Source organism: Mixophyes fleayi, chromosome 9 (assembly GCF_038048845.1).
Source record: "Mixophyes fleayi isolate aMixFle1 chromosome 9, aMixFle1.hap1, whole genome shotgun sequence".
Classification (NCBI taxonomy): domain Eukaryota; kingdom Metazoa; phylum Chordata; class Amphibia; order Anura; family Limnodynastidae; genus Mixophyes; species Mixophyes fleayi.
The window spans coordinates 22,166,474-22,185,984 of record NC_134410.1 but is presented as its reverse complement, the minus strand read 5'-3'; the positions used below and the strand labels follow the sequence as shown (position 1 = coordinate 22,185,984).

The following is a 19,511-nucleotide window of genomic DNA, read 5'->3' as shown; positions in this document are numbered from 1 at the left end:
AGCATCGGAGTATCCGCCGAGCGTGTACGCGTCCTAGCATCGGAGTATCCGTCGAGCGTGTACGCGTCCTAGCATCGGAGTATCCGTCGAGCGTGTACGCGTCCTAGCATCGGAGTATCCGTCGAGCGTGTACGCGTCATAGTATTGGACCTGGGCCATGTGTTCACATCACATTGTAGTTCGTCCTGTATTGTCCTTGACCTGTGTGTATATCATGGTACAAGTCTGTATTGGACACTACTCAGTTCAACTTGTAGAAGTTACAGCAATCCAAAGAAGTCACACTCAGATGACTGGAGTATCTGCATTTGTTATTCCTGAAATACTGCATACTATGGGGCCTATTTATGTACCCCTGAAGAGGTTTTAATCACTGTAAATCCCCCCCAAAACTGTAGTTTTCAGAGGATTAAAGTACCCGGCCTATTTTTCATTAGAGGATATCTGCTGCAGTTCCAGCATCTTCAATCACAAATGCAGTCCCCATAGGTGAAATCCAGCAGCTAACTCCATCTGAAGAGCAGAAAGTCTAAAGTAAAATAACCACAATCACTTTACTATATATTCCTTGCCTGGACAGGCCTCTTTCGGAGCCACTGTCCCAGCTGAAGAATTGTAATAAATAGCAATGTTAAATCATTTCTTATCATTGCGATATGAAATGATAATTAATGTGAATAAAATGAGATGGGTCATAAATAAACCCTCAAGAGTGATGCAATGTGGCGTAGTCTGTGGATAAAGCACATTGGAGTTATAGTGCAGGAAGCAGGTAAGAGACAGGCAGCTAATAAGATCTCCTGCTTCAATCACAGGATATAATACTAAGTGGGGCTCAACAATAAAAAGCTGTTTAATTTAGTTAATTACATACTGTGCATGAACCAAACCTCTTGAGAATGAGGACTTCAGTCACCCAGAACACAAGAGCAGAGGTCATGCCCTTATGTCTCTTGCTGGCTCCTTCCAGCTTCAGTCCTTGAACAGTTAAAAGCATTTCACCAACGGAGCAGAACAAGGTAGCCTCGGAGACTAGTCTGCTCACTCCTCGACACTCAAGCCCCCCTCTCCCTCTCTGCCACTACATCCGCAGGGCAGCCTCACAGCTAAATTTAGAATGCAAAAAACGGACAGGAAAAAAAAAAAATACAAATTCAGTGTTTCTATTTCTGTAGCATCAGCAGGAAAGAAAGAGGGAGACAGAATGTATAACATAGAAAACACATTAAACCCCTGAATAATACATGGAGGAAAGCCAAAGAGCCTCACATCAGCAGACAGACACCTAGTGAATGAGCAGCCTGGGGAAAAGGGGCAAGAAGACATTACTGCATTAAGCCGGGACCGCTGAGCTTCTGATCGCTGCTACACACGGTTCCATCATCAGTCTGCAAACAATTCCAATATTTATTATAGTTCATTTTTAAAGAGCCACAGTGCTCCGCCCCATAAACAATATTTGGGGTGCAAAATTGTGACAGGGAGCGGTATAAACTGAAAATCATTTAAAGATATTAGAGAATAGATGTTCTGAATAGTGGTAAAAGATGAAACAAAAATTGTAGCAAGATTTTAAAATTGACGTATTCCCATGGTTAAGGCTGAAGACAATGAGTCATTCTTGGGCGGGCGATTGAGGATAATCGAATAGGAGACAAGGATGGCGACTTTACCCCGCAGTAGCGCTCCTTCATGTCTCTTCTGCTTTATAGTTCTGATATTAATGGAAATGAAATAAGTGACAAATATGTCCATGACCCTTTTAAAAAGCCAAGTTGAGCAGAGTCTCTAAAACACAGGAACATAAACACTGGGGAGGGGGGGGGGGGTGAAGGAAGCTGGATTTTAAATTAAGGACAAGTTTGTTTTTACCTACCACGGATATACCTGGAGCATATTTGTCTAGGGGCGGCCTGAACCCTTAATCAGGCCCTGGTGACAACTTCATGGCAAAGTCATGATAGGGCCTCATGTTCATCCTAGATCCATTATCTTAGGTCAGCTTATTTCTCATCTGAGGCCCAATCACAACAGCTTGAATATTGGGATAATAGAGCTCTCCATAGCGAAAAGAGCTCACGGACCTGGTGCTCCTACCTGGGAGCAGATATAAAAAGCTGGCTTGGCATAGAGAGAAGTCTTACATCAATGGTTAAGGGAGTAATTGGGAGCAATAAATATGCTACACAGGTTATACACCTTTCCTTTGTTTCAGACCTTGTTGTAGGAAAAGGGATAACAGTGGGGGTACTTATGACAGTTTACACAACTTAACGAGCTGACTTTGGATATATACGACAACTGGTAATGTGCACAACCTGTCCCTCTAGGTACGACACATTATTTTTTAGGATGATTTTTTTTTCCCTATAACTTTTTATTAGAAGCATTTTGTGAATAAAAAAAAGTTACAGCAGCAATGTTGTGGTATACATCGCTCTAGGCAATGTAGAGAACCAACCCAATTACAGAAATAGTATACATAACACATAGTCATTTGAAACTGAATCAAATAAACAAAACATCACAAATATACATCCGGCAGTAAGTAGCGACACCAGTGTGATAACGTTGTAGCTATAAGCAATAAAGTCAATGCTACAATGAAATAACCACATTAATAACCAAATATCCCAAGTTTCCCATTTGTATCTCTTGTTACAGGAGCCATAAAGCAGTCATTGACCCCCTAAGAAGAAGGTTCCTTACAAAACAATAGGCGGGTCTTCTGTCAGTTGCCCAAGAGTATACCAGGAGGTATATGAGAGACATCACGAGTCTGTTTCCTTGTGTTCAACGTCAGAGTATTAATATAGCTTTCCCACATGATGAAGAAACGTTCTGCTTTTACTTCTCTATCTAGTGATTATTCTTCCTTTTCAGAATGGATTGGATAGAAGTATTTTTCTTTAAACAATGTTGCTCTCGGATTCCTATGAAGGATACCAAATATAGCCCATTCTGAGGTGAAGGGTATATAATTAACAAAGTCTCTTAACGCAATGGTTCAGGCTTGTAGCCAAAATTCCCGGATCAAAGGACATTGCCATAGACAATGAGATAAGTCTGCATCACCCTTACCACACCTGGAATGGGTACTAAATCTTATAAGTTGTTTGTTTTTTGTTTTTTAAAGAGGTGTGGGGGAGAGAGGTGTGCTCCAGGAAATATGTGCAAAAACATTTCCACACATGCTTGGTGAGAGAAGTTTGCAAGACAGTGAGAGAGGGGAATATAAATAGCCATCTACCCATCCCCGCTGCAGAGGAGGAAAGATCAATGAGGGTGCGCAATGGATTAAAATATAAAGTAAAGGCTCTGGTTTTAGCATTTGGGGTGCTCAGGACCCATCTACCAGATTGCTCCAATTTAATTCAGAGAACATCCCAAGCAGGAAGATAACAGTGTTGGGCTTGGGGAAAAAAAGCCAGTGGAAAAGGCTCCACACCAAGAAATCTAGATATTGCTTCTGTAAACGTTAGGGGACGTTTCTCTGTGTATTAGGCAGTCAATTGTCCCGATACATCCCACCTTCCAGATTAAGAAAGGGTAGGCTGCCGCACCATCCTGAAAATCAGGATTCGGTATAGCTATTGGTGTGTTAAGACCAGCCCTGTGGCTAATGATAGGACACACCTTCCCCGTAGTCCACAACAAGGGATTCTCTCACAATCTTTGCGCAATCTCCTGCTCATGAAGGTGGTGGAAACTGATTAGGTCTACATTGGCCAAATACTCACTTTCCAGTAATGTGGAAGTATAACAACCCTGAAGCCAGTCCCGGAGGGAACGCATCAATGAGGCACAGTTATAATTCCCAACATCTGGTAAATTTATCTCTCCATTTGATTTATTTTGTTGTAATCTGATCAGACCATTATGTGATCTTACCCACCCATATAAACTTTCTAAATAGATTGTTAATTTGCACAACATCTCTGTGTGGGAGTAAAACAGAGTGTGAAGGTAATAATTTGGGAAAAGCTATCATCTAAACGAGACATGCTCTCCCTGTATACGATAACATCAGACACCCACCCCCCTCCAAATACCTTTATACAAATGGAGATGTTTAGAAAATATAGGTTAGAAATGTTTCGGTTATTTTTGGTAATTAGATGCCCAAGTATGTGAGCTTGTTGGGCGTCCAACAGAAAGCAAAGTTGCAGCCCCATCCAGGACAACCGTTCCTCTCTCCCAGACACGGCGTCACAGACTTGTCCCCAATTTAGAGATAGCCCTGAGATAGTTCCAAAACATTCTATATCATTATCCTTGCCAAGGACATCTGCGGGTTTCCCAGATGCAAAAGGACGTCATGTGCAAAAGCCATTATTTTTAATTTTCTTATTTCCTATCCAAGTCCCCCGAAAATCTTGGTATTTGTGCAAGAGGCGTAGCAAGCGATCAAATGTACATTAAATAACAGAGGTGACAATGGGCACCCCTGCCCTCTTTCCCCTATGCATATTCAATTTGTATGCTCTACAGCAGTGATGGCTAACCTGTGACACGCCAGGTGTTGTGAAACTACAACTCCCAGCATGATTTGCCAATACATATACAGCTTATTGCTGGAAGAGAATGCTGGGACTTGTAGTCTCACAACACCTGGAGTGTCACAGGTTAGCCAACACTGCTCTACAGCCAATAATCAGGTAACCTCATAGCAGGGTTTTAGTACAAGCCTCAGATTATCACTATAGTCATTTTCAAAGGCCCTGTATTGTAGCATCTCAACAGATGAGATCACAACTCCGCATTAAAGGCCTTGTGAAGATCCAAACTCAATGCAGTGTAGTGGGCTGTGGGCTAGATGCGATCACCGCAGCTATAACAGTACGGATCCCCCTGACAAAGCCTATCTGACCGGAGTGAGAAGATCTAGCAGTATAGACTGCAGTCTATCCACTATTATTTTTACCAACAACTTGCAATCAGTATTCAATAAAGTATTGGGACAATAAAAATCCATTAATTGGGAATCCATGCTCAACTTAAGGAGCAATGTGGTATGGGTTTCATTAAACCCAGGAGATATGGCACCCTGCCTATGAAGAATGGTATATACTTGGACCAGAACAGCTGATCGTTGTGGTTGTAGTTTTCATTTGAAAGACCATCAGGGCCAGGTGACTTGCCCAATTTTAAGCCTTTACACATTTTATAGATCTCCTCCAACATAATATCGCCCAACAGTGCCTCATGGTGACTGGGATAATTTTGGTATTCGGAGGAATGATTTTAGAACATTTTAATAACTAATCTGAAACTCCAGATCTCATCCAAGTGTAATATGTTTAATACATCGCAGGCTTCCATCTTATTTTATGGGCTAAACCAGAACACAACCTTGAACTGGCTATGAGCCATCGACAACACCTGCTTAATATTCATGTGGCCTGGTATATTAGTGAGACAGTGCCTCTTAGTGTATCGATATTCTCCTGAAGTTATACTCCACTCTGAATAGGGAACATGTCCACTTTAATAATGATCCCCCCTATTGACACAAAGGGTAATTAGATGAATTGATCACTATAAAAAGGTATCTATAATAGGCAGCAGGAACTTTAGTCCAGCACAACTCTCCTTTAAAAATAAAAAACAAACAAACTGAGAAATGCTTATTGTCAACTCCATTCAAAATTACACCTACTTGACAAGTTGGATTTATAAAACGCTAAAAAACGAAACAGACTGTTTCAGACAGTCTGGAGTAAGGAACTGTATATGTATTTCAAAGACTTGTCGTTAAATAAGAATAAACCAAAACGGATGTAAGATGACATTATAGCTAAAGAGGAGCTAGGACTGAGCCTTGTGGTACTCCAACTGATAACGCGGGATCCACCTCTGCTTCCTCAAACATTAAAAGAGTGATTAGATCTGTGGAATAAGAACCAGGATAGCACAGTGCCCTGAAGGCCTGGGGAATGTAGCGTTTGTATTAGAAGTGAATGGTCAGTGTCAAATGCAGCAGAGATCCAGGAGAATGAGAAGCACGTAAAGGCCTTTAAGTGTGAATGAACAACAGGCGTTAAATGGGTGAACCCATCCCTAAACAAAAGTCTAAATCTGCTTCAACCTCCATCGATGAACTCTTCTAAATCTGACAATACAAAGATAATTCATACACATTGCCTTACTTGTAGCCCTTTCACAAGAATACCATTCCCTATAAACACTCATGCAACTCCAAGCTTGAGCCTTGTAAACTTTCTCCACAACCTATAGGACCATCTTCAGCTACAACTTCATGCGCCACACAACACGAAGATGGTCAATGATTGTAATCACTGCCAAGTCTAAAATACATTACTCGCTTCTAATTGTCCTTGACCTCGGATTCATTAGACACTGTTGACCACTCACTTCCCATACATAGTCTGCATTCTCTAGATCTTCATGATGCTATCCTATCCTGGTTCTCATCCCATCAAACCACCTCTTTAGCGTTTGCTTCTCTGTACCTACCTCTTCTCAGTTTGCTCAACGAGCTGGAGCACTTAAGCCAAGTCCCAATCATGCTTTGCTTCTCTAGCTATACCACTTCTCAGAAAACTAATGGGCTCTTTTGGGTTTCAATATCACATCTATGTGGAGGACACTTAAATGGATCTATCCTCTTAAGATCTTACCATTTGTATTGGCCTGCAATACTAAAGGTCTTTCTACCATTCCATCTTGGATGTCCTATAACCACCTCAATCTTTCAAATAAAGTAGTCGTTCGTCTTTCCACCAGAAGCTAATTATCGGGCATCTCTATTTCTGTTAAACCAAGGTGTCATCCTTGACTGAATGTGGGGGAGCAAAAAAAGGACAGTTCTATCTGTATCCAAATACCATCTTCAGAACATACACAAGACACTAATCTCATGGATAGTCTTCCCACAGTACCAAAACTCCCCCCTAACTAGTCTTCTCCTATCCAGACGTTCACCTCTACAATCCATTTTGTACTAAATAACTAGGCTAATTTTCATCGTTAAACGCTCTTTTACTCCTGCTCTGCCAGCCCTAACATTGGTTTCTGGTACTCAACAAAACCCAAGTGTACAATACTTTTCCCAACGTACAAAGCCATTAACAAATCTACATACACTCGTCAGTGTCTGCCAAATTGATCCATGCACTCTGCACCTCATCAACCTACCCATTCCAGATTAGAGGACTTTTTTCAGGTTGCACCCACTCTGGAATTCCCTGCCTTGTACAAGACTTCGCCCTCGGCTCCAAATATTCCCTGAAAACTCATCTCTTTAGTGAAGGTGACCAAAATCACTTCAAACCCCATGAAGAATTTGATCAATATCTTTATTTGCACAGAAAATTATGTTATTTTTTTTTATTTACCATATGGCAGAACTTGTACTATGCCATTAAAACTTGTCCAAAGGAAGAGGTCCATCATAACAAAGTACTTTGTACAAGACCGATCTGATTTTATTAACCAGTAGCACAACCTGAACTCGAGTAGGTGGAATTATTTTAGGCAGAGTCCATTACACACATTGTTATCAGCAAGCCCTGACATTATAAAGCTCCCAATTTTTCCTGGACAGTCAAGAAAAGCCATGGAAACGTTTTGTTGGACTACAATGACCTGCAACGGAACGGGCTGTAGAAGCTTTAAATACACGTTGCAGTAACAAAGTCTGAAGGCAAAATAATTTAATTCGGATCAACATGTAACCTGTGGCCGAGATCTAACCAGTCTTGCTAACCCGACAGATATAACAGGCAGGTGGTGAAGTTTTGCACCATCTCCTCTCAGTCTTTTGTGGTTACAACACAGTCCCTGCCAGGGACAAATATTTTTTGTTGAAGACATCCAAAATATTAAGCTCTGTCTAAGGGCCCCGTGCTGGTAGAAATCCACAGTCCAAACTATAACCTGAGAAAAGAAAAAGAAATTATGTTTAGGGTTTCAGTTGAAATCTTATAGCAATAGTTAACTGGCACAATTTGTAAGGGGATAAAAACGCGAACTGTCATTAGAGCGCCAATCTACACAAAGGAGGCCAGGTTTTATTTGTCAGTTCATTTACGGGAAATGTCCTACTACCGAGATAAATGAGCAAGACACTGTCCTCCCAAGATGTCTATCCTATTTTGTTATACGTCTGCATGTTTAGGAGCCCAGGAGGGCGACAGCACCATACTCCACATCATCCGCTTCAGCCCAATATGGTACTTCCTCACAGCAGGAAACAAGGGACACCGCAGCTACAGCCGACTGACCAGTATCTCAGAGAAGTGATCGGCCTAGAGCTGCCCTCAAGTGGCAGATTTATGTCCTCTGGAAATAGAGCCAACTTCCCTGGACCACAGGTTCTTGCAAGGACTGGGCCACATTCAGCCTCCCATTTACCCAGGTTGCTTCTTGGAACTAGAATTTATTTTCTCAGCGGAATGAATTATAAGTACACAAGAATATTCCCTGTTCCTGAACGCCAAACCTCACAACAAAAATAGGTGGGTGGTGGTGCCTTTTCCACTGAGTTTGGAGCCACACATTCAGGGGAGGTCTGGCAAGTTTTAGCCCGCTACTGCACACATTACAGAAGACGTTGACCGAGCCCCTAGAGGAGAACATAAAAAAAATGGTGCAAAAGGCACCAAGTCTACCAGAACCTCAACATAGTTTGATCACGTCGTGGAGCACTGCACCAACCTGGTGAAAGTCGGCATGAATGAGGAGAGTCGGAGGGATTTGCTGGTCAGGAGGAGGGTTTGTACCACTTTTGCTGGATTATGGCTTAACCAAATGGGAAGTAAAACTACGCCCCGATACCCTTTTAAGTCCGAGACAGCGAGTTTCAGTGCAACCCATTGCCTCCATCCACAAGTGATGTTTCAAACTTAGAAATTAGAGGCCCGTAGGCACTGCACTAGAACATTTCCACAACGGACAACACACCATTCCCAGTAATTTATGAATAATTTTTTGTAACATACAATAGGCTATTTATGGAGCCCGGAGCGCAGGTAGCCAAACAGAAAGTGTGCTATAAATGACAGTAGCCTGATCTGTAGTCATGTGTTACACCACCATTTTTTGGCATAATTAGCTGTGCACCAGTTTTCACAAATACACCCCCCCCCCCCTCCACCAAGAGACATACCACACCAGAAAACTGTAGACAGCCCCATTTCAGCAATACATTCCAAGAAACCAATGTGTGTAAAACTTGCTCTAAAAACGGTAGGACATTGACCATTTGTACAACACTTACGTGACTTCTCGGAAGGCTCGTTTCTCTACATATTTCACCTTTAGCCTTCTCTTGAACCTGTACAAAGAGCACAGAAAGTGGTCAGCTCACACAATACCAAGTTAACAAAAAAAAAATACTGTGTCATGTAAACACCAAAGACATGACCATTCAAGTACATTCATTTAGCCAAGTGACTGCATCATTAGAAGCCCCCCCCCCCCTCCATTCACTAGTACTCACTTTGCACGCTCTCTGGGTTCTATGAGATTTCTTTTCTGGAAACTCTTAAACCGGTCTGTGGTAACGCTTCCCTCGGGCTGTGAAGATAACAGGTTTCTTTAGCCTACTGAGTACATTAAGCCTACAACTCTGTCTTAAAGCAAAATCAGCACCCACTGCCATGACCAAGGTACTAGATGAGTTCGGTATAGAACTTTACCTTTAACTTCCTCAGCGAGTCTGTTAGTTCATTGCTCAGGAGAAGATCTATAGCAGGCTCTTGATACCTTAAAATGAAGGTGTTAAAGGATAGCATCACTGGATGAATTGAAAATGGGACATAGTCTGTTAAACAAAGTAGAGTATAAAGCTCCTAAATGTATTCATTGTTCATCTATTGCTCATCCATTATTTCCACAGACATCAGGTTAACGGACTGCTCACAGCAGCACAGCATATTTCAGGAAACAGAGGGGAGGCAGACAGGAAGGAGCTGCAACCTGCATCAGTATGGAGTAGTCTCCTAATGTGCTGCTTTATCGGTCCTCTGCCCTCAGACCCCAGAGAGGGTTAACACCACAGCCCCAGGGCACCCAGTGTTGGCATCACATTCCCAGCATGCAATGCTGGGAATTCTCGCAGCGCAAGGATGCATCTCATCACAGGGCAGAGTCCCAAAACTATAAGATTGTGCCCTCATCTCCTATTATCACAATAATGGACAGTTCTGAATGTTCTACTGGAGACATCTAACAAGAGCGTGAAAGCTCTGCAGACAGAATGCTTGTGACCATGGTATTCCAGCTGCCAGACAGCTCATCCCGTCTTACTCACTTGAGGCGGCCCAGTCTCCGTGGCTGCAAGGCCTGCGCTTTGCGTTTCTCCTCCCGAAGCTTCTTGCGCCTCAACAGCTCCGCTTGTCGAGATTTCACCATTGAGTGGAGAGACTTCAGCTGGAACAGTCCCTGACGACGCAGCCTCTCGGTCTTCTCTGCCTCTAGCCGAGCTTTCTGGGGAATAAACAGGAGGATAACCATGACTACCTCCCAAATCAGACTGTAGCACTGCACAGGACACAATCACATAGCAAGACTACCAAACATCTTGTGGTAGTATCATACACAATGCATCCCAGAAATTACTGTAATTGGCCAATCAGCATGTTTCTGCACAAAGATCAGTATTTACAAGCATGAACACGAGCAGCCATATTGGCAAATGTTGTGTCGAAGTTTTCTCCTAGACCAATTTGTTCAACACAAACTTCCCCACAAACTTCAGCTAAACATTCCACCCTAAAACATCCAGAATAAACAAGCTGTGACAGACTGCTAGTCTGCTGAGAAAAAAAATTTGTCGTATATAAACAAAGGACAGTGGGGACCACTTGTCATGCGTTGCCCTCAGAGCCCAGGGATGGGAAACACCCCAAATCCCCGGGGCACCCATTTTTCGCATCACATTCCTGCAAGGCAGAGAATTCTCACAGCGCAAGGATGGGTCTCATCACAGGGCAGGTTCAGCAGACAGAGGTTATACTGATCAGCCGCAAACAAGACGGTCTAGATCACAAGCAGAAGAGAGCTGGACATTGTGTCCAGTCATACACAGCTGGTTTACAGGAAAATGATAGGCAGGCTGCACTACAACCACATACAGAGGGGGGAAATAACCAAAGGCTTCACATAGCACAACAAATTGTTTGCATAGAATTCTTACTTCTGCAAGAGACATGAAAACGCCAAGAACCCTCACAAAGGGGACGTCCACCTTCTGATATTGCATTTATTTCTACATGCCTACACAAAACTTAATTGCTGCAACTTTCAGGCTTATATTTAGGATGTTTTTTAAAATTTGTATCCTGGAATATATGTCCATTTTGTTGCCATAGAGACAAAACATTGCAGCAAAAAGATACCTTACCCCCTTACCTTGCATAAATACATGGCTGAAAAACAGCAAAAAGCTAGCGATAAAGTAACGCAGTTTAGTGAAAGCTGCAGGCTGCCATGTATAAACCAATAAGAAAGTCACCTGCAGATGTAAAATGCTTGTTTAATATGAATCAGCTTCTACCAATTTGTTTATATGTCAGCGCTTGCTATGGCTGAGGATTAAGTGGAGGATCTGCAATCTATTTTTTGATAGATATCACTAGTGTAGCTGTGAATAGCTCAGGATATTAAGAGTTAATTGCAAAAAAAATAATTTGCCACGGAGTGCCACTCTCCGCAATGAGTTCTCCCCAAGATTAGAACTGGATAAGACTTAAGTGCTCAAATAAAATCTTATTACCCAATTCTCCTCTCCAATAGTGAAAGTCCCTCCTTAGCGTAATCAACATTCTATGCACAACAGGCAGGAGACTGCAGTAATGTAAATATAAAGGATGCCCCCGCATCCAGACCCAGTTACTGGGAGCATGAGAAGGTAATTACAGCTGTTTACATTTGATGTGTTTGGAACGAGCAGTCTGTGGTTACCAGTGCTAGTCTCCAGTCATAATGCTTTGGCAGATTCCTCCAATTTCCAGAGGCTAAATGAATCTATTAATGCCCCAAGCTCAGATGCGCTGCAGGATTAGTTACAGGGTGTCAGGAGAGAAAACACCTCGAGAGCAGATGGAGAAGTGAAAGGACTCAGAGGGTGGATTTAAGCTGGTACTGGCTTCTTGCCCAGCTGGCACCAAATCAGGCACAGATTTACAGTGTCAGAGAAGGGCATCACATCTTAACTCTACAGGCAGGTCACATGGAATAGGATATATTTAACACTGGAGCAAAACACATAAACCCCAGTCTTCCTGGGAACAGGACAGCGACTCAGGTAGGAAGCGGAGAGAGTGCTGTAACAGCTAGAGAACCCCATCACCCATACAGGGGAACCTCTAATAAAGATGTGTAATAACCCTAAAGTTACAGTAACCAGCTGTCTGTTCACACTACTAGAATGATTGCTAACAGGGGCAGATAAGCATTTCTGGAATACATATCCATATTCTGTCTGTGTGTTCAATTGACTTGTGGAAAAATGAAATCCTGGTTATAGGATCACTCAAAGTTAGACTCAGACTCCCCCTTGTGATGTACAAATGGTCTGTTCAGACACAGGGAATGCAGCACCAATATACTTTGAAATCTTAAGTGAAGTACAGTATTTAAATGCAAATACAGCAAAAATATCCCATTCCAATGGCCACAATGCATGCCCCGTCCATATGAACCAATGACTCCTATTCCAAGCGATAGTGATCCTGCATTCACCATATGGCCTAACAGATTACAAAATAAGTTCTGGTTATTTGAATAAAATGAACAAAATCTTAAAAAGGGACATTTTTAAGATTATAAGACAGGTTTAACCAAACTCACCAGAAATTTGGCATCTTTTTCCTTCTTCCTCTGCCGTTCAGTCTTGCGTTCCCTCTGAGGCAGGGACACCGATCTCTGCTCCTCGCTCTCCTCCTCTCCTGAACAGTCATGGTCCGACTCCTCCACCAGCCCCTCGCACAGCTCCTGGAATTTACTTTCCTGCCCAAGGGAGAGAGCAGAGAATGTTCAGCGGTCTATCATACTGCCACCACCACATGAGTTAGGTAACCAGCGAGTCTACATGGAACCAGACGCCTGCTGGAACCGAATTCAGCAGAGTTGGAGCCACAGGTTGCGCCTGTCATACACGGCCAAAATGCATCAGGACCGGGCTCTATCCACCAATGATATCAATTTTACTCTGTACTGGTCTTCTACCACAGTTGTGTTTACTGCGTTTGCTGTTTTAACCTGCACCACAGATCAATGATCACACTCCATATGGTTTCTAGATCATGGCTGGAGAAATCAGGGATACAGTCATGGGTCGACATTCAATATTACTATTAAGTGGTATAACCCATAAAGATATAAAAATATACTATATATCTACATGACAAGTGATCTATCGCATTACTATTCATTGTTCCCTTTCATCAGCACTGGGGTGTGGGACTGGGAAGTGACACATAGGAGAAAAAGATAAAAACGCCAGTGGGGTACCCCAACCACCAGCAGCACACTGGCTCTACAGCAGCCTCCCTCCCCTACCAGCTCCCAGGTTACCCGAGGACAGACCGCGACTACCGACAGATTGGAAGGGTGAGACGAGGGGTTCTGCTTGTAGAAAGCCTCTATCACTATCATCTATCACTATGATATTTGTAAGAACAACTTTGTTTTTTTCCTAATGTATAAAGAATTGCCAGAGCATACGGCACTGACAAGGTGCTAAACAGATGACTGTTATTAGGTCTTTTATATACAAGGAGCAGCGATTCTTGTACCTGCTCCCAGCCAGGGGACTCTAGATCTCTATTTTGACATACTTGGTGCAACAGTGGCATACTCCAAACATCTAGGGCTCTCACTACATGGGTACCTTAAAGGGGCAGGAGCAGAGCAATGAAACAAAGGGAGGAGGTGGTGTGGGGCTAGTAGCTCTTTACAATTACAAAATGCAGGTGTATTTTTTCCTTAGGAAGATGAATCAGGGAGGAAACAAACCTCCGTTGGAGCTTCGGCCTTCGTGGGAAACTTCAGCTGCCTCTCCAGTCTTTCCTCCTCTTTCAGCCTCTTTAGTTCCACCTCATGTGCCCGGAGGAGCAGTGCCTGGAGGAAGACAGGTCATCTTTAAATCAGAATTTTGTTCCACAAATCATGAACCAAAAAAAAAAAAAAAAAGCCAAAAACAAAACACCAATCACACTGTAAGAGGACCCATATCAGATATTTAGAATTCTAAAGCTCATGTATTATGTAAAACAGATTAACAACTCACTCCCAGATATTAGCCTCAATTCACGCAAAAGTATTAAATAAAAAAAAAAAAAAAAAAAAAAACCTTAATACAATGAGAATAAAAGAAGGGGGTGGCTGTCGACCACAGGAAAAACAAAACTAAAATACGCAACAGAAAGTGGTAAAATGTGGTGCTAGAAACACCTTGCACCCAAAGTTGGTGTCTACCCATGAGGAAAAATAGGTCTTGATTCCAGTGCAAAGGTGGCAACATTAGGAAGAAAGTTAGGAGCCGGCCACAAGAATATCCCGGTTGTCATGGCCCTATGGGCTACACACGGCTATCTTTAGGGTTCAGTACTGGCCCCCAACAATTAGTTACAACAATTCGTTCTACTTGCTATAACAAGGCCCTCTCTCCCCATCAGGAAACATTTGCTGGTTCTGTGTTCCTTAACCTGCAGAACTCCTGGGAACTGGCCGCATGCAGCCCCACTGGTCCTCCAGCTAGATGGGAGGGCACCTAAGTAAGAGGATTTATCTAGGTGGTAGCGCGTTAAATCTATACTTCTAACCAGTGTGTGTAATGCTGCATAGGGGTATTTACATTTTATTCAGAAGAGAATTTACAAAAGTAATTTAATCAATAAGTAACACCCACAATGGATTACAAATCATATAAATATACTTTGAAACTGTCAGCATTATTCTTTCTACATAGGCTTTACTAGACTTCAGCGATCAGTAGTCTGGATAAAATGTTGCACTGCTTTTCTTCATCTGTTGTAATAGTCAACAGTGCAAGACAAGAGGTGGCTGTGCAATTACTAATTAGCTCAGTGTTTGTGGCACACGCCCTTAGTGCCAGAGAAACCACCAGGTGAGGTCTGATACATTGCACCAATGGATGTCAGACCTGTACACTGACCTGGTGCGATTCATAGGTGGGGTTGTAGGAGGCCCCAGGAGCAGGAACTTCAACAGCCGGCAGTGGAGATGGTTTCTGCTGCATTCTCTGGGGACGCTGTAGAGAAGACAGTGTTAGGATCAGCGTTCTGAGGCCGATTATGTCAACAGTTAAAATGGGAAATGCGGTATTATACATAAGCAGTTTTTAATCTCTTGAAAGTTTACTGGACAAAATTAAAAATGGAACAACGCTTCAACTGGCATCAAAACATCTAGTACGAGAATGCATCTAAGTCATACACTAAGCAATTGTCTTGGTCATCACAAACCATATGGGAGAAGGAATGTTGGATGCGAGGGTAGAGACTCTGGTGCCAGCCAATATTAACAAGAATGTGGTCTATCTACTAGGAACCAGCGACATCACAAATAGGGCCATATGGTGCACAAAGTGCCTTGATGAGGTTATTATGCCCTAGTGCATGGATAGGCATCACCTAGATGAATGCCAGTGTATCACAACCCCTGCAATAACTGCACATTAACATGAGGGTGCGTGCTCAAGGAGCATGTTACCCATTTGTTCTAATATATACTCTGTATGGATAACCTAAGCTCACCTTGACACGACCCTTTTTGGTCTGATCCAAAAACCATTGGTCTTTTCCTTCAACTGCAGAATCCAATGGATCTACAGAGGGGGAAAAAAAAAGTGAATAAGATCCAGTATGTGGCCTAGATCTGGAAGGGGTTGCCACGGATTACTGCGAATCCACTTACTCGTCTCTGCCCAGATATCATAGAAGCCTCGGGATGGGTTGTTGTTGGCCTCGTCTTTACATGTGGAGCTGGGTTTGTTTAGCTGAGCCCGGAGCAGCCTCTCTGGTCGGGGCAGAATCCCCCTCTTCTCCAACTTCTCCTCTCGCTCCCTCTTCCTCTTCAGCTTCCTTCCATTGGGCACTTGGTGAGAAGTAATGCTGTGTGGACAGGAATAATGTATGACATGGAAGGTCCAAGTACACATTCAGTCCTTTTCCTATTTGCTTTTAGAGCTGCAAGGATCTAACCAATGCCATGGAGCCCAAGTACAGGAAGAGAACAAACTGGGCAAGTACACCAATTAAAGTGAACGATGCAACCTTTTAGCTTCTATATAATCTAAAGAGACTGCTGCCTACTGCACAAGAAAGGTATGACTGAGCATTAAGGTTTTCACAAGACTAGTGTGAGCTTGCTTTTATGAGGGAAGTTACAAGCAGTTAAATATTATACTTAATGGGGTTGGCTGGCTTTGGTGTCTGGGTAGCTCTGGTTAATGAAGTCATAGGGCATGAGTGCTTTACGTACCATTCCCAGACTGCTATGCCAAAATATTTTAAACTGTGGTCCAGATGGGCAAAGTCAAAATATATACGGTGCAGTCCTTGGCTGCAGACTTTGATCCGGGTTGAAATGTAAGAGGTAAATGACAAAACTCATGAATCAGCTTTAATAACAAAGCACTAGTTTAGAAGTCAGCAAGGTGAATGTATTTTGTGCAGAGGACGGCCATTTATAAGTAGACTGCAAGAATAAAGCCAGCAGAATAAACACGCTGTTCAACAAAACGCTGAAGTGGTTTAAGAGTAAACAAGACACTATAGGGAGAGAATGTGTTTAACACCGAGGACAAGATGCAGTTAGGAGACAACAAAAAACACAGACACCATCTGGAGGAGACCAGAGCCCCAGGGGAGATTCTGTAGCAAGAGGTTTATCATCTATATACAGATTAGAGCAATGAATCCCAGACTTTCAGTTTGAGGCACCCTTAGGCTCTCCATTTTTTTTCGAGGCACCCCTAAGCCAAAATAATTACCAAGCAGCCGCTTGCCTTGCTTACCACTAGCCCTGGCACCCCTGTGAAATTGCTGTGGCACCCCAGGGTGCCACTGGCCTAGAGTAACGCTGGGGTGTTTTGGAGATTAGTTATTTGGAGTTATTGCATAATTGTCAAGTATGATCTGTTTGTTTCTGGTTCATCTTTATGTAACTTGACGATTGCAAATCCACTCAAAACCCAAGTTTGAGATGATCAGACCCGAAGTCTGACTAGAATCAACATTTATATAGCATAGAAATTTATGAACAGTGGTGATACAGTAAGGTTTACTTGTGCAACATTAATCTGCTATAGTGTTAGATTGTTATATAGTGGTCTCTATATGGCAAGGTTTGTTGTCAAAGTTAACAGATGCATTCTAGAAAAAGAAAGTCATAAGTTACGATTAGCAGTTTCTGACTCACTCTTTTGGTGCAGGTACTTTGGAATCCAGCTGTAGAATGAGGTCTATTTTCAGAGGTTTTACATGTTTAACTTTCTTCTTGACAGCTGGTGAAAAATACAAAGCTCAGTTTTAAACATTTAATATACATGCTGTATTCAGCAACTGGTTCAACATAAGATAGCAAAATGCGCTTTAACGCATTAAGCAGATATATTGTGAATGCAAACATTTTATTTACAAAAGGATACTAAACATCCACCAAAACACATCAGTTTCGTAAGACAGAACCATTAACCCTTTCAAATCCAAGATGTACAGTAATCTACCATACAAGGTGGTAGTGGCAGGGCCTTAGGCTATCTTCCCCATACAGTCCTCTATTATAGTATTTTCCCTTGCCCAATAACACTCATTACCAGTGTGACAGCATAGTGATTACAAGTAAAAAAAAGCTTTTGTTGCTTTTTTTTTCTCTGCAGAAACTGTAGCTGCTTAAAACTACTTTCCATCAGCCAGAGCATTAGTCTAGGGCAGCGACAGGCAGCATGAAACACTTCAGGGGCCACATGGGTGCCCTCTAACTTTCAAAGAGGCCGCACATTACCGTTAGGCTCTAGTAAGTTTAAACAAAACGTTCAATTACAGAGACAGCCATCTAAGAGCAGTTCAACAGGTATCGTCATGAAAGATAAACAAGGGATATATAAGCTATAACAAACAAACCAGACTAAATCAAGAAAGAGCTGGGGGCCACAGGTGAAGGCTTGGAGGGCCGCCTGTTTCCCATCACTGACCCAGTGACTAAACCTCTATGCTGACCAATAGTGCTAGTTTCTATTGGCAACAATGCAATTCTGGTGGATGATAACCTTCTATAGCATGTAGTTTTGCCTCCGGTTTCAATACATACTAATTATACAAAGCTAGGCAAACTGCAATGCTCAGCAACTGAAGGTTTTGTTTTTCTGCATTTCCATAATGCATTGATGCAACAAGTAGGGTCATTGACCTCAATGTGCTCAAGCACAATCTTTCACATAAAGAATGCACGCAGACTTTACTATTTCAGACATCACATTGTTTATCATGATCTGTGCCAATACACTAACTTTTGTGGCTGAGAATAGTGTAAAAAAAAAAAGTTTAGCTTTAACGAAATTAGACCAATTTAAAAACTATGCAGGCTGCTATATATACTTGGAATGTCTACAATGATTTGGCAGTGTTCATTGCTTTAAGCAGAGGGACCAGAACTTACCTTTTTCAGGCTTTCTAGTATCCACAAAGAACAAGCTTTCATCCTCCTTCTCTGCCAGCAGGCCCCTGTGTGAGACAACCAGACATTGGGCAGAGTGCAAAGACACACAAGGGGTCAGCCCCAAAACAGCCTTTTCCAGTAGTCCATAAACCTCACCTCTGACCCCACCAGCCATATGTGATCCCCCATCCCTGGGTGCCAGAAGACAGGCACCCTGCATCCCCCGACCCAGGACACCCATCCGCACCCTACCCGGGACACCCATCCGCACCCTACCCGGGACACCCACCCGCACCCTATACTAGGGACACCCGTCTGCGCCCTCCAGCACCCTATGGCCCTCTACCTGAGACACCCATTTGCGCACCCCCCACCCTGTCGGACCACTACAGTCTAATCTTACGCCCCCAGCAGCCCACCCCCGCTGTGTACACCCGTCTCTCACCCGGCAGTCCTCTCCTGCAGCCGCACGTCGTCCAGGAACTCCTCCACATCGCGGACATCACTGTGCCGGCCCCAGTTCTTCTTCTTGTTCCTGTTCACCCGTTTCCTCTTCGGCTCGCCCTTCTTACCACACTTGGACAGCGCGGTGAACCCCAAGAAATCCCGCTCCTCCACGTTTCGTCTCTTGGCTGCCGCCATCTTGGTCTTAAAGGCGGAGTTACCGTCCAAACCGGAAATTCGTCACCACACCTCAGCTTGAAGGCAAACAGCGGCCATCTTTGTACTGGATGATAGCGACCATCTTTGTACAGGAGGAGAACAGCGGCCATCTTTGTACAGGAGGAGAACAGCGGCCATCTTTGTACAGGAGGAGAACAGCGGCCATCTTTGTACAGGAGGAGAACAGCGGCCATCTT

At 43.1% G+C, this 19,511-nt stretch overlaps 1 protein-coding gene across 1 annotated transcript; it reads right to left on the bottom strand.

Annotated features, from left to right (window-relative positions):
* Positions 1 to 7,300: 7,300 nt before the first annotated feature.
* NOP53 (NOP53 ribosome biogenesis factor) lies at positions 7,301 to 19,320 on the bottom strand. Its single transcript, XM_075186898.1, has 13 exons — positions 19,097 to 19,320; positions 18,652 to 18,716; positions 17,413 to 17,497; positions 15,907 to 16,103; positions 15,747 to 15,817; positions 15,146 to 15,241; positions 13,984 to 14,088; positions 12,817 to 12,975; positions 10,277 to 10,452; positions 9,663 to 9,729; positions 9,464 to 9,540; positions 9,242 to 9,298; positions 7,301 to 7,899 (listed from the first exon to the last, which is right to left on the bottom strand). The coding sequence occupies exons 1-13, from the start codon at positions 19,291 to 19,293 to the stop codon at positions 7,893 to 7,895; spliced, it is 1,359 nt and encodes a 452-aa protein (XP_075042999.1). The 5' UTR covers positions 19,294 to 19,320; the 3' UTR covers positions 7,301 to 7,892.
* Between the last annotated feature and the right edge of the window lie 191 nt (positions 19,321 to 19,511).

Excerpts from the sequence above, each read along its gene's own strand:
- NOP53 (XM_075186898.1), bottom strand. The coding sequence starts at position 19,293 with ATGGCGGCAGCCAAGAGACGAAACGTGGAGGAGCGGGATTTCTTGGGG. Across the intron at positions 15,818-15,906 it reads TGATATCTGGGCAGAGACGA|ATCCATTGGATTCTGCAGTT; the intron begins GTAAGTGGATTC and ends CCCCCTCTGTAG. Across the intron at positions 15,242-15,746 it reads CCAAAAAGGGTCGTGTCAAG|CGTCCCCAGAGAATGCAGCA; the intron begins GTGAGCTTAGGT and ends TCTTCTCTACAG.